We start from the raw sequence: 14,842 nt of genomic DNA, 5'->3' as shown, positions 1-14,842 counted from the left end.
ATCCTCCCCGACCCCCACCCCCACTTCCCAAATAAATGCAGTCAATAAAATAATAATTGAACTGCAGCTGCACACACACACACATTGGAGGTCTGAGCTGGAATGAAAAGTAGCTCATTTGGTGCCGGCATGTCACTCAGTCACTCTTGGAGCACAAAAAATAGCAGCAGCAACAACAACAACAAGAAGTTATTATTTATAGACTGAATCCATGTTAGTTGTACTCAGAGTAGGCATGAATAATTTAGCCCTGTTCATTTCCATGGGTTAATCTGTGTACAACTTACATGGATACAAAATAATGATGATGACGATGCACACAGGACGAAAAAATAAAATAAAAATGTAGAAATATAATTTATATACCAGGCGAATTTAAATCTCCAGGAAGGTTATATATATATATTTTTAAATGCATGGAAGTGTAATCTACATTTAAATGTTTTTTATAAACTTGCCTTGGCACTAGGCGTATGATGGGTACGTCATGATAATTTTATCTTAACCATTTTGCTTGCTTCTGTTCCATAATTAACAATGCACCCAGAAAGACACGTTTTGCATCATTATACAGTAGCTGATGAAAGTGATCTTATTCTCTTCAGTTTATTACAACCTAAGTCTTCTTCAGTGTGTATTAGAGATGTGGTTGCTATTGATGAACAGGAACAGGTAAGCAAAAATCTTTTCTTCCCCATATCTTTTTCATTTATTTTCTGGTGACATACCTTGGTCTTACATTTTAATAGCTTGCATTTAACAAAGTTAGACATTGCTATCATAAAGTACAGCCTACAGCCCAGTAGAAATTAAGGCTGCTGGCACAGAACTGATTCAGCTGTGGGGGAATCACAAACTGCTTAAATGTGTACAGAATTATTTATACATTACTTTCTGAATGGCATTTGTAGCCTGCCCTTCCTCCATAAGGAGAATATGATTTTAAAAAATGTTTAAAACATTTAAAACTGTTTAAAACATCTAAAGAATTTTTTTTAAACTAATTTAAAAACAGGTATAACCAACAAGAATGTCTTATGTTTTAAAATTCTAGCTTGGTTTCATTCTGGGGCAGCGGGTGTGGGAAAGGAGCTCGGTGTTGAGAGGTATGTGTGTATGTTTCAATGTTGGACTGTTTGTTCATGATGGGGGCTCTGAGTGAGCTCAGGTTTGTGCAGGGGGGTTCGCTGTGAGGTGGGTTGCATAAGTGCTGTTCCTCGTATTAGTGAAGAAAGCTGGAAACAGTTGCAGGCTAATAACAAATGTTTAATTTTGCTTTTAAAAATACCGTCAACATGATCCAGCTTCTACAGTTTCTCATTCTGCTCTGGCCACAACTTTTCAGTCCTTGTTCCTTGCAGCCCAGCTCTAAATAAACAAATAAATAAATAAATAAATAAATAAATAAAATTAAATATTATTATTTTACAAGTTCATACACAAAAACAATATTCTTGCAATTATTAAAATTTTACACAGGATTCTTTCAAATTTTATTTATACTTCATGGAGTCTTTCTGGAAGTGTAGTTGTTCCTTCCGCGTCCAGTAAGTTGGGCAACCTTGTTCAAGTAATCCTTGCACCAGACAATAGCTCAGCAAGAGATTTTTCATGTTCAATGGGAGATGCCCTATAATTTACCACAGCCACTACCTTAATCTTGCACTTTTTTTGTGCTCCATCTTACATGAAGCCACTTAATTGAAGCTATTTGGGCCTTGAAGTGATGTGAAGAAACTCACATACTATGGGAAAGTTCTTACGCATGAGGTGCAGACTGAGGCCGTTATCTCTCCAAATCACCTCAAGAATGCCATGTCTAGCAAAAATGGATATTATTTTTTCAGTGACCAGGAGGCTTCTTCCCTCAGAATACAGCATGCTTACCCTTATTTCAGAGATAGCCCTAACTTTTCCTCGTGAGGCAGATCTTTTTTCAGTGGTTCCCCACAAAGCATCCATCTCAGTGACTAATATTTTCAGAAGAGAGATAATAATCCATTATTTCTTCCCTGCACACCACCATCAGAACTAAAATTGCACTCACTGCCCTCAGCACATCTAGAATCATTCTAAAACAGACTTCCCATCTTTGCTAAGGAGTTTGAAACAACAGATATTGTTTTACACAGGTCAGCGATGTGGCTGTTTTGGGCAGTGGTGTGCTTAAACCAACAGACAACAGAGTCAGAAGAATTCCTAAGGAAACGACACTTGAATCCCCAAGAATTTATGACTATTGTGAGTTGCTTGTTCAGATGCATTTGAAAACAACAGGTTATTATGATTTGTACATATTTCTTTTAAGTGATACTCCAAAGCATTTGCTTTTCACAGAAGGATTTCCAGGCCTGCCTGAGATACCCCAAAGAGGGCTTGATGGATTATAATGGATGGATTTAGCTAGCCCCAAGGCCAAACGACATGTTCTGTTTAATGCTTAATACATTGTCTGCCGATAGCTCCTCCTGGTTGCTTTTGTTCATTACAGCAGTGGGGGGGAGGGGGAGGCAGGATTCAGGACTTTTTTCTCCTCTCCTCAGCACCATAGTAACTAAAATCTCCTGTAGCAACTCTAGATTTAGAATAAAGGTCTCAATTTGCTGAGAATTTCTTTGTGCTTGCAGAATGAAATAATTCAATATTGGGGATACCCAAGTGAAGAGCATGAAATCCTGACAGAGGATGGCTACTACTTGCAAGCAAACAGAATTCCTTATGGAATGCAGAGTTCTGGGAAGACAGGTAATTTTGGAATGTAACTGGGCTTTATAGGGGTTTTTTTTTCTTAAAGAAAAGTACTGGCAGGATTCCACACAGCCCAGAGAAAACAAATGCGTGCATATAAATGCTCAGAATTACCATAGTTTCTGGGTTTGGAATTGTTGAAGACAATAAGTCACATCACACTGTGTGTGTTTTGATGTGATCTTAGTCTTCTTAACTATATTTTTTATATCAGCACACCAGCTTCTAACCTTCTGAAAGCTAAGAAAAAATGCCAAGGATAATGTGAATTGAACTCTTAACCAAACATGAACCGAACTATTGTGTGTGCATAAATGGTGATTTAATTGTACTATGTTGATGAAGTGAACAGAAACTTCCTCAAAAATAGATTGACTACAATATTTTCTAATGCCCTTTTTCTTGTTTCCCCCCAGATCCTAGGCCAGTTGTTTTACTGGTACATGGTATTTTGAGTGAAGGTAGGACCTGGATTGCAAATCCTCCCAACAATAGCCTGGGATTTGCTCTAGCAGATGCTGGCTATGATGTTTGGATAATAAATACTAGAGGGACCAGCTGGTCTAGAAGACACAAGACCCTGTCAATTGACCAAGAAGCATTTTGGAATTTCAGGTATAAAGGGACAACTTGTAGCTTGGATAGTTGAGACAATTGCAATGATTACTGTCTCTGAAGTACAACTGCTGCCAATATATCTCCCCCCCCCCCCTAGTTTTGTGTCAGAAGTGCTTCACTCCTAGAAAGACTTCCCAAAGATGGGACATGGTGGATTGTGGTTCCCTTTCTTATTATTTTTAGAGCCAACATCAACATGTCAAAATGCATGACTTTCTCTATATTCATGAAGACTGAATTTGTGGGGCTTTGAGATCATAACTAGGTCTGTGCATTCTCTCTGGATAAATCTTAGGTCCTGAACTGAATCAAGCCAATCTGGAATTTTCTGGGAATGTGTAGATAAAGCCCTAGATTGCCTGGGGCTGGGCCCACCTGAAACAATACAAAGATGTCAAAGGGGAGCTGGGTGGGTGGACAACAATGTGTTTAATTAAACCAAGGAGGCACTGGGAGTCGGTGGTTTCCTAGACTGCTCTTGATGGGGTTATACCCATTCTGAAGAAGTGGGCACATAGCATGGCGGTACTTTTGAATCCTTTGCAGTTGCTTGAGGTTCAGGTAGCCATGGTGATACAGAGTGCCTTTCACCAGGTGGCCCAGCTGTGCCTCTATCTGGTCAGTCAAAGCCTAGTTTCTGTTGTCTATTCCCTGGGAACATCTAGTTTGGCTTTTTTGTTGTTTAGTCATTTAGTCATGTCCGATTCTTCATGACCCCATGGACCAGAGCACACCAGGCACTCTTGTCTTCCGCTGCCTCCCGCAGTTTGGTCAAACTCATGTTGGTAGCTTTGAGAACACTGTCCAGCCATTTCGTCCTCTGTTGTCCCCTTCTCCTTGTGCCCTCAATCTTTCCCAACATCAGGGTCTTTTCCAGGGAGTCTTCTCTTCTCATGAGGTGGCCAAATTATTGGAGTCTCAGCTTCAGGTGAGGTCCTTCCAGTGAGTTTCTGGGTGGGAGTTGATCACAGTGAGGGTTTCCCGAATGTGCCTTCCTCTTAGCTGGTTTCTCCTTTTTGCCATGAGTTTGTGCTTCTTTGAAGTCCATGATACCTTTCGTAAAGGCTTTTCTGCAATTGGAGCACTCACAGGCCAGAGTTTCCCAGTTATCGGTGGTTATACTACATTTTTTTAGATTTGCCTTGAGATCATTTTTAAACCTCTTTTGTTGTCCACCAGTATTTCGCTTTCCATTCTTAAGTTTGGAAGAGAGTAGTTGCTTTGGAAGATGATAATCAGGCATCTGAACAAGATGACCAGTCCAACAAAGCTGATGTTGAGGAATCATTGCTTTAACACGTGATCTTTGCTTCTTCCAGTACACTGACATTAATTTGCCTGTTTTCCCACCTGATGTGGAATGACCGCTCCCCACTTAAAACGGGGGGCGCCCTTTGCATGGACGCGTGCAGCCCTAGATCTGGAGCGGCCCCATCAGCATAGGCTTGGCTTTGCCTTCCCTCAGGTGGGATACCTGGAGGTCTCCGCCTACCTCAGTCAGTTGTCCAATCCCACCTAGGAGAAGCGTTGCCAAGGAGACCTGGCCAGGTAGGGGAGGGATTACCTGCCCACACAATAGAGGGAGGATCTTACCTGGGAATCCTCACTTGGCTCCAGAGTTTCTCTCACCCTACCCACCCTCAGTTAATGTCTTCTTTTGCAGGTTAACTTTTCTTCATAGGTTTTGCAGGTTAACTTTTCTTCATAGGTATGCGGGCGCTGCTACATTTGTGGACACCAGTGGACTTGCGGCACTATTTTTCAATCTTCCTGATGGATTTATCAGAGTCGGTATTTCTCATAGGTTTTTATTGTGTGTATAATTTGATTACAATAATCACTAAGTGGTGCAGGTCGGGGACTCTGTTAACATGTTTTCAAAGGCACAATCCCTCTTAGGAATGGGAGATCACAGCTCAAATCACCCTAGTTCACCTCATTATTTGGGGCATGAGTCCATGCACATTTCTAATACTGTGATCTCTTAATGCAACATGAGAGTAAGTGGAAAAAATATCACCTGCATTTTGTTTGTGTAATGTCTTACAGCTTCCATGAAATTGCGATATATGATATTCCAGCAACAATAACTTTTATCCTGCAGAAAACAAAGCAAGAAGGGTTGTATTTTATCGGTCAGTCTCAGGGTGGGACGCTTGGTAAGTAATGTGAAATGAATGGAATTTATTTACTGCCCATGTCCCTTTTTAAAAGCCTTCTTACTATCAAAAATTCAAAATACAGATATAGTTGAAATCTAATAATTCAGATTGAAGCAACAACAAGCAAGGGATTTAAGAGCACTTTTTTTTTTAATCGGCTTTGAGACTTTTTGCCAGCTGGTTCCAGATAAGTATGTAGGACTACAGAGATCTGTAGTACCAAGTCAGACCATTGGTTCATGTAGTTCAGCATTGTCAACACTGACTGGCAGCAGCTTTCCTGAGTATCCGACAGTAGTCTTTCTCAGCCTTAACTTCAGTCACCTGTACTGAGGCTCTGATCATATGAATGTACTCTTTTATTATGATAAGGCAATTCCCCAGAACGAGGGACCAAAAGACTCAGTGTGCATATCGGCTCTGGTGTGTCTGGAACAGCTGCTGAATTCTCGAATTCTTTCTCTTTGGCAGGTTTAATTGGCTTTTCACTCAGGCCACAGGTTGCTCAGAAAGTCAAGCTCTTCATGGCTTTGGCTCCTACCTACACATTTGTGGACACCAGTGGACCTGCGGCGCTATTTTTCAATCTTCCAGATGGATTTATCAGAGTCGGTATTTCTCATAGGTTTTTATTGTGTGTATAATCAGTTCAGTGATATGGGCACTTCATTCCTCAAGCTTTGGGAGGGGGGTGGTCATGGAAAATTTTATGTATGTTCCTTGGTGTCTCCTTCTCAGAGCTTGAGTCCGCATCACCATGCAGGCCAGACATTTGAGGTCTGCATTGTGATTCGCTGCCTGGCACAAAGCAGCCAATCACGCACTAGGCGGCTATTGCGGGGTGTGTGTGTGAAGTATATATAAATCAGACCCATTTCCATGTTTTCCCCAGTCTGTTGCCGAAGCCTCAATAAAACCTTTAAGTTGAGTCAATGCCTTGGGTCTTGCTTGAATACCTGGTACTTCCTTGGGAAATTAATCCTAAATAGACTCACCAAGATCTCTCTGTGTGTTTATTTTACAGCTCATATGGGGGAAGAAAGAATTTGTCGTTCTTAATAATAAACAGAAAAGACTGATTGCCAAGCTGTGCAGTTATCCTGTAATAGATGAGATTTGTATCCAAGGTATTTTCCTAATCGCTGGACGCAATCCAAATAACTTAAACGTGGTATGATGACTCTTTATTTTGCTAAATATATTGACAAAACAGCATACTCCAGTCCACCCAACAGCAATATATTTTATTCTAATAGGTAAAGATAAATTAACCATGCAATCCAAAGCATGACTATTGAGTTCAATAGTACATGATTCAAATTATGCATGTATAGCATTGGAGACCTAAATGTGCAATTGAGTGACCAAGTCCGTACATGTTGCAGCTAGAATTGAGAGGAAATTAGAAGAATCTTTGTGGAAGAGACCCTGGTATATTACAGAATGTATAAACTATATGGTTTTTGTTGTTTTCTCTGGGTTTTGTTGTTTTGAGTTCAGTAAAATAGCAAGACTATACAATGATGATGGGATAAAATCAAGCCAAAGTTTTATTGACAGCAGCAGAAAGGGTAAGGGTTGGAAAGGCCTTGGGTCCCAGTATCAGTTCATCATTGCACAAGCCCCATATTGATGGAATGGGTCTGCTGGGTTTGAACCACCCCAAACCTGTTCCATGTGTTTAACTTTTCTGGGGTGAAAGCCAAACAAACAAGGCCGCACTGGGCAACTATGGTACAGATTCCTACGGGACTGATACCTAACACTGAGCTTGCAGGTGGCTGTGGCTAATTCTTCCCTCAGGCCACTTATGGGGCACCCCCTATACTATGTTGACCTTGCCCAATGCCATTTCTGCCCTCAGACAAACAACCATGCTCCAAATGAACAGAAATTGATCATATATCTATCTATCTATCTATCATCTATCTATCTATCATCTATCTATCTATCATCTATCTATCTATCTATCTATATCTATCTATCATCTATCTATCTATCTATCTATCTATCTATCATCTATCTATCTATCTATCTATCTATCTATCTATCTATCTATCATCTATCTATCTATCTATATCTATCTATCTATCATCTATCTATCATCTATCTATCATCTATCTATCTATCTATCATCTATCTATCTATCTATCTATCATCTATCTATCTATCTATCTATCTATCTATCTATCATCTATCTATCATCTATCTATATCATCTATCTATCATCTATCTATCTATCTATCATCTATCTATCATCTATCTATCTATCTATCTATCTATCTATCTAGAGGAAAGTCTGTTTGAATTATATGAATCTTATTGACACAAAAGTGGAGAATGAGTATGGTACTCACCAAGGAAGAGTGGCAGTTTAAAATGCTTGAATACGCTGAATTGGCAGCAGTGATGAACAGGATAAGAGAAAAAGATGATACAGAATATAAGGAGGATTGGAAAGTGTTTACTGAATATTTTAAGAACCAGTATAAAAAGTAAATAATCAAGCAGGTCTTGAGTAAATCCAGCAGAATAGAAGTTAATACAATTTAACAGAGGTAGACATCCTAAGATTAAAAATGGGGAATACGGGATTTAATAGAAAATTAGGAAATCAGGAAAAAGGTGGAAGGGAAGTCACCAGATATTTAGTTGTATATTGAGATTGAGATGAAAGTTGTACAACTGGGATGTGGAGGAGAGGAGATGTGGGTTTTTCTTTTCTGCCTTTGTATTAAAAATGCAAATAAAAATGATGGGGGGGGGTCCTTTTAGGCACTGTCAAGCAGATACTGGGCAAAGGTGTCCCATATTTATTTGTCACAGATGCTTAAAATTGTATAAAAATAAAAAATGCAAATTGGCACGAAACTCACAACCACATCTTACCTGAGAAGGATGTTTTCCTATGTAATAACCCTTTACCTTTCTCAAGATATATGCATGTTGTATTGCTCTGATGCTGGTGATGTTTTTGCTAGTGCAATTCATCCATTTCCTTCCTCAGAATATTCAGAGATGCTTTTAAAAGATATTTACATTCTTATTGTTTCTCTCCAATCCAGAGTCGAGCAGATGTATATACTGGAATTCTTCCAGATTTTGCTTCTGTAAAAAACATGATCCATTTGGGCCAGGTGGGGTTCAATGCATATTTTTCCTTATTTCAAAATTCAGAGTTCATTTGATGTACAAATGAATGCTTAATGTGTGTGAATATTTAGGGGTTTTCTTTTTTTAATTTTCAGAAGGTGACAGGAAAGTTACATAAAATCAAAAACAATATAGCAGTAAATAGTAACTACAAGCTGCCACTCACAGGAGCTTTGTTGCTCTGAGTTATTGCTGGTGTAGTTGTCCAGTTACTTGTGATATATGATATATATACTTAGTAATTTGCAAAGTGTGCAAAATATTGGAAAAACAGATAGTATTATTAAAAACAGATAAATATAAAAAGGTTGTTTCAAGATAAAACAATAATATATTCTTACGAAACCACACCTAAATTAATCAGACTGCCTTGACTGGTTGTGCTCATTATTTGTACAAAGAAATTCACGACAAAATAGTTAAAATATTTTGATTGCTTGAAATTTATAGCAAGATCTTTGTTTACTATAATCATATTATACCATATTTGCCAGTGCAAGTAGATAAATAGCAGCAGGAAGGTAAACAGCATTTTTGTGCGCTCTGGCACTCGTCACGGTCCTCTGTGCTCCAGTAGCGGTTTAGTCATGATGACCACATGACCCGGCCTGAAAGCAAGATGAGCACTACAACCCCATAGTCACCTTTGACTGGACTTAACCGTCCAGGGGTCCTTTAACTTTTTTACCTTTACCATACCATATTACATATTATTATTATTACATTATACATTAATAATAATAATAATAATAATAATAATAATAATAATAATAATAATATTGTGTAGGGATTGGGGATAGGGTTCTGACAATTCATATTGCCAATTTTTAATCTATGTGTAATTTATAAATATGTCAACATTCAGTACTTTCCCCCTTCTTTTATAGGTTTTTAAATCAAAAGAACTGAAATATTTTGACTATGGCAGTAAGAACAAAGCTATATACAATACGGTAATTATAAGGCTTGTGATTGGGATTTGTCATGGATTTCAATGTGCTAAAGTTGCATATTTATTTGGGACTAACTCTCATTGAACTTAGTGGGTCACCCCAAAAAGAAAAGAAAAGGTTTAGGAGTAAACTCTGCACAAATCCGGTGATGGTTGGGTGGGGCCTTGTATGCCTCCTTCCAGCAACTTCTGCAGTCAAGCTGGTGTCAAATGCATTGCTCTGCTTCCTTTGGACCACATCAGTGAGGACGAGAGGATGATTTTGTTGTCTGGGCAGCCCAGGATCCCCATACCCACCGCCCAGGCCTGTACCCCAGGGAGGTCACTTTGGCACTGCTAATGCAGTGGTTGGACTCCATTGTCTCTCAAGACAGATGGATACCAACATTGTAAACCTAGATCCCACCCCTCTCCTGGCAAATCCTTTATGCTTCCCACCAGTCCTTGTGCAGCCATGCCTGGACACATGGCTGAGGTCCCGGATTCCATAGCCCAAATGATCACCTAAAGAGCACCAGATAGCACTGGCAGTGACAAACCAGCCTGACTCCTCAGCCAGCATGGGAAGTAAATAGGTTTAGCCCTAGATCAGCAGAAGCAAACTCAATTTTTTCTTTTAGTCTAGATGGTTCTATTTTTCAAGTGCTTTTTTTGAATGGAAAGCTGCTCATGCTCAGAATGTATGTGTTTGTGTGTGTCCATATGTGTATATAGATGTGTAGGACGTGGGTGGCGCTGTGGTCTAAACCACTGAGCCTCTTGGCCTTGCTGATCAGAAGGTTGGCGGTTCGAATCCGTGTAATGGGGTGAGCTCCCGTTGCTCTGTTCCAGCTCTTGTCAACCTAACAGTTCGAAAGCACTCCAGTGCAAGCAGATAAATAGGTACCACTGCGGCGGGAAGGTAAATGGGTGTTTCTGTGCACTCTGGTTCCTGTTGTGATGTTCTGTTGCACCAGAAGCTATTTAGTCATGCTGACCACATGACCCAGAAAGCTGTCTGTGGCAAACGCCAGCTCCCTCGACCTGAAAGCAAGATGAGTGCCGCAACCCATACTTGCCTTTGACTGAATTTGACCGTCTGTGTGTGTGTGTGTATGGCATTTGGGAGGCCATGCAATTGCAGTGGGAAAGAAATATTCTGCGAGCTTTTAAGCTGAAGTCATATGTTCAGCTTTCAAAACCCTGCTCACACCTTGCATGCAAGACAATTAAATCCAGGGCCAAAAAGTACCAGGCTAAACCATTGCCCACTTTAGCAGACATGCACATCAATCCTGATATAGATCCTCAATGATACATTCCACAATTTTGGTATAGCCTATACTCAAGCCAGTCAACCTTCACACATAAGTCAAACTAATGCTCAGGGAACCATTTCCCCATAATTTTGATTCTACTGCATTTGAACCATCGGGAGGTCAAGAAAATGTAAAAATCTAAGATTGGTAGGTGAAACTCATTTTAATCATTCTGATATTTTCATCCACAGACCACTCCTCCATTCTATCAAATTGAAGACATGGTTGTGCCAAGTGCTGTGTGGTATGCCGGACATGATATTATGTCAAATAGAAAGGACATTCAGCGGTTGCTTCCTCGAATCACTAATTTGGTTTTCCACAAGTATATTCCTGAATGGCAACATGCTGATTTTTTATGGGGTCTGGATGCTTCAAAGAAACTATACCCTGATATATTTCATCTGATGCTGAAGTACAAATAAAATGTTACAAAAGTCATATATACTGCATATATTCCATTGGGGTTGCCATATGTCTGGAATTTGCTGGACCTATCCGGAATACTGCTGTCAGAAGTAGTGTCCAGGCAGAAATTGCTAAAATGTCCAGGAAAATCCAGATGTATGGCAACCCATGTCGGACTTGTCATTTTTGGTGATTCTCCTTAAAAATTCTTTCGTGAATTTGCCAAAAAAATCACAACAACCTTTCTGTCTGGATTTTAACTGTTACAAATATGCCAACCCAATTCCATGTGACTGTAGATGCTGCAATAGGTCTGTACAATGTGTATATTTGATCAATTTGTTAATTACTTGTTTCTCACCATCAAATTAAATCTACCTGTTTGAAGTGACACAACTGATAGTAGAATTTCTTGATTATGCATTGCAAAAGCATAATTCTTTCTGCAAACGCCTCATCTTTTAGGCACAATTTAGATATTACCTGTTGTTCTCATCTGACGGAGATCTTTGTACATTAGAGGTTCTTAACCTTTGAGCAGAGGCGGTCAACACTAAAAGAAGCTCTCTGGGTCTCTGATTTCGCTAGATCGCTAGCCAGTGAGCTGTTGAAGGCAAGCTCCTGACAGCCATTGGCCTAATCCAGCAGGCTTTTATTATGTTCTTATTAAATACAGGCATCCCTGTCCCATTTCGAGGTTATACTAGGAGGCAGGATTTTGGCTATGTGGCCATGGCTCAATGGGGAATTGTGAGCATAAACAAGTACTGTGGGTTCTTTCCTCAAGACTGGAGTGGGTGCAGTTGACTCTTACATTTCTACCAAGGCTTCCAACATAACCACAGTCCATTTCAATCAGGGGTTAGGCCCAATTTTGGCACAGAAATTCATTTGGTTGCCCTGTATGATGACCTCTGTTGAGAGAGAGACAAGGCAAACATGTCCCTGTTAATTTTTTTCGACCTCTCAGCAGCTTTTGATACCATCAGCCATGATATCCTTCTGAAGCGCTTTGCAGTGGTTCCAGTCCTAATTGGATGGCCATTCCCAGAGGGTGTTGCCTGGGGAATGTTTTTCAGCCCCATGAAACCTTCAATGTTTGGTCCCACAGGGCTCAATCCTATCTCCCACATTGTGTAACATCTACATGAAACTGCTGGGTGGGGTTATCTGGAGGTTTGAAGTATGTTGTCAGCAGTATGCTGATGACACTCAGCTCTATTTCCCCTTTACATCTGCAGGTGAGGCAGTGGAAGTGCTCGACCAGTGTCTTGCCTCAGTAATGGACTGAATGAGAGCCAACAAACTGAAACTCAAACCAGATAAGACTGAGGCACTGTTAGTGGGTGGTTCCCTAGACAAGATGGGTCTGAAGATGGTTCGGAAACTTCAGCTAGTGCCGAATTCAGTGGCCTTGTTGCTCATCAGAGCAAGACGGTTTGAACATATTACACCAATCCTGGTCTGACTGCACTGGCTACCAATTAGTTTCTGGGCCCAATTCAAAGTGCTTGTTTTGACCTATAAAACCTTAAACAGTTCAGGACTGCAATACCTCAAGGACCATCTCTTTCTATATGAACCTACCAGGTCCCTGATGTCATCTTCTGAGGCCCTCCTTCGTGTGCCTCCTCCCTGAGAGGTCCGGAGGGTGGCAACACGAGAATGGACCGTCTTTGCAGTGGACTCAGACAGTGGCATAGCTAGGGCTTTTGTTGCCCAGGGGCAGTCACAGAGTTTGCCACTCTTCTCGCTGTTCCTCATCTGGGAGCCCTGATGGCTTGCCACTGTCCTCCTCTCTGCTCCGACCATCCTCCCCCCTCGCTTCCCAAGGGGCAGGAAAGAAGGTTCAAATGCCCACTGGGCCATGAAGCTCACTGGGTGACCATGACCACTTCCTCTCTCAGCCTAACCTTCCTCACAGGGTTGTTGTGGGGATTTAATGGGGAAAGGGAGAACATGTGTGCCATCTGGAGTTCCCTAGAAGAAAGCATGGGCATATAAATGCAGTAAATAAAATAATAATTAACTGCAATTGCACATACATATACACAGTGTAGATGTGAGCTGGAATGAAAAGTAACTCATTTGGTGCCGGCATGTTGCCCAATTGCTCTGTGAGACTTGCTTCCGTTTGTCAGTCGATCCCTGCTCCAAGGAGTCAGAGTCATTTTTCTCTGACTCCTTTCTTCTTGGAGCAGGGATCGACTGACAAACGAAAGCAAGTCTCACAGCACAAAACAACAAAGAGCTGTGATGCAACATCCTGGCTGACTTCCCGTGGAAGCACTTCCCTCAGACGTGAGACACAGAAAGGTTAACCCTTTAACCACCACACTCTACACTCTTGCACCGAGAAGATTAGCAAGAAGAAGAAGAAGTTATTTATAGATTGAATCCATGTTAGTTATGTTAGATTTCTGTGTGTTCCCACTGTGCAGTGCTTTGAGTCACAAAACTCTGTTTACATTCCAGAGACCTTCCAGACTGTTGGAAGTCTCACAGGAGACGGGAGGCAGATGTGATGTTACTGGTTTCCTGTTCCTTTGTTTGTTTCAGTTGCTTTCTGCCTTTCACAGAGAGAGCATGTATATTGCTTTTCTGTCTGTGTAGTTAGTAATAAATCTCTTTAGCCATGTAGCTCATACTATCTCATCCTTCCACATGCTGCTGTATACTCTGCGTAATGGGGAATGTGCCTGGAGCCTTATCAAAGGCTCAGGTCGTTAATCATCAGAGGAGGAGATTTGGAAGGCTCATACAGAGGAGTTGTTCGGTTGAACGCAAATCCGACAAGTTATACTCAGAGTAGACCCACTAAGGGGTACGAATAACGTAGCCCTGTTCATTTCAATGGGTTTAGTGTGTGTACAACTTACGTGGATACAAAATAATGATGCCGATGCACAAAGGACACAAAAAAATGTAGACATAAAATTATATACCACTTAATATAAAGATCACCAGGTGGGTTACATTTTTTAAAAAAATGCAAGGAAGTATTTGTTGGCTATTTGCATATTAGTTGCACTGCAGAGAGCTTGCTGGGGAGGCCACACATTACAAGGAACGCAAAATAACTTTAGCTAGGTTTTACAGTGGTACCTCGGGTTAAGTACTTAATTCGTTCCGGAGGTCTGTTCTTAACCTGAAGCACCACTTTAGCTAATGGGGCCTCCTGCTGCCGCCGCGCCGCCAGAGCACGATTTCAGGTGTGTAACCTGAAGCGTATATAACCCGAGGTACCACTGTAATAACAAAAGCAAACTCCTTTTACAATAAACATATCAATAAGCATGATCCATCCACCAACCCAACCCTCAGGGTACTGAGAGAGCAAGGTGCTGCTCTTTATATACTATACTCAATTGCTGAAACAGCTTAATTAACACAACTTAACAGCACCTGCTATACTGCTTCACAGCTGTAAAACTAGGTCATGTTATGTGCTCTGTCCCTTAAAGACATACACATCTTGTGGAACAATAATGAACCTTCAAATT

The 14,842-nt window shown here is 40.7% G+C and overlaps 1 protein-coding gene across 1 annotated transcript; it reads left to right on the top strand.

Moving 5' to 3' along the window:
• The first annotated feature begins 608 nt into the window (after nucleotides 1–608).
• On the top strand, nucleotides 609–11,734 carry LOC310679024 (lipase member M-like). Its single transcript, XM_083443734.1, has 10 exons — nucleotides 609–672; nucleotides 2,133–2,241; nucleotides 2,628–2,745; nucleotides 3,165–3,363; nucleotides 5,416–5,525; nucleotides 6,000–6,136; nucleotides 6,553–6,699; nucleotides 8,594–8,665; nucleotides 9,569–9,634; nucleotides 11,123–11,734. The coding sequence occupies exons 1-10, from the start codon at nucleotides 644–646 to the stop codon at nucleotides 11,354–11,356; spliced, it is 1,221 nt and encodes a 406-aa protein (XP_083299860.1). The 5' UTR covers nucleotides 609–643; the 3' UTR covers nucleotides 11,357–11,734.
• Nucleotides 11,735–14,842: the final 3,108 nt, after the last annotated feature.

Source organism: Podarcis tiliguerta (assembly GCF_965153285.1).
Source record: "Podarcis tiliguerta genome assembly, chromosome: 5".
NCBI classification, from domain to species: Eukaryota; Metazoa; Chordata; class Lepidosauria; order Squamata; family Lacertidae; genus Podarcis; species Podarcis tiliguerta.
This window is presented reverse-complemented; position numbering and strand designations above follow the sequence as displayed.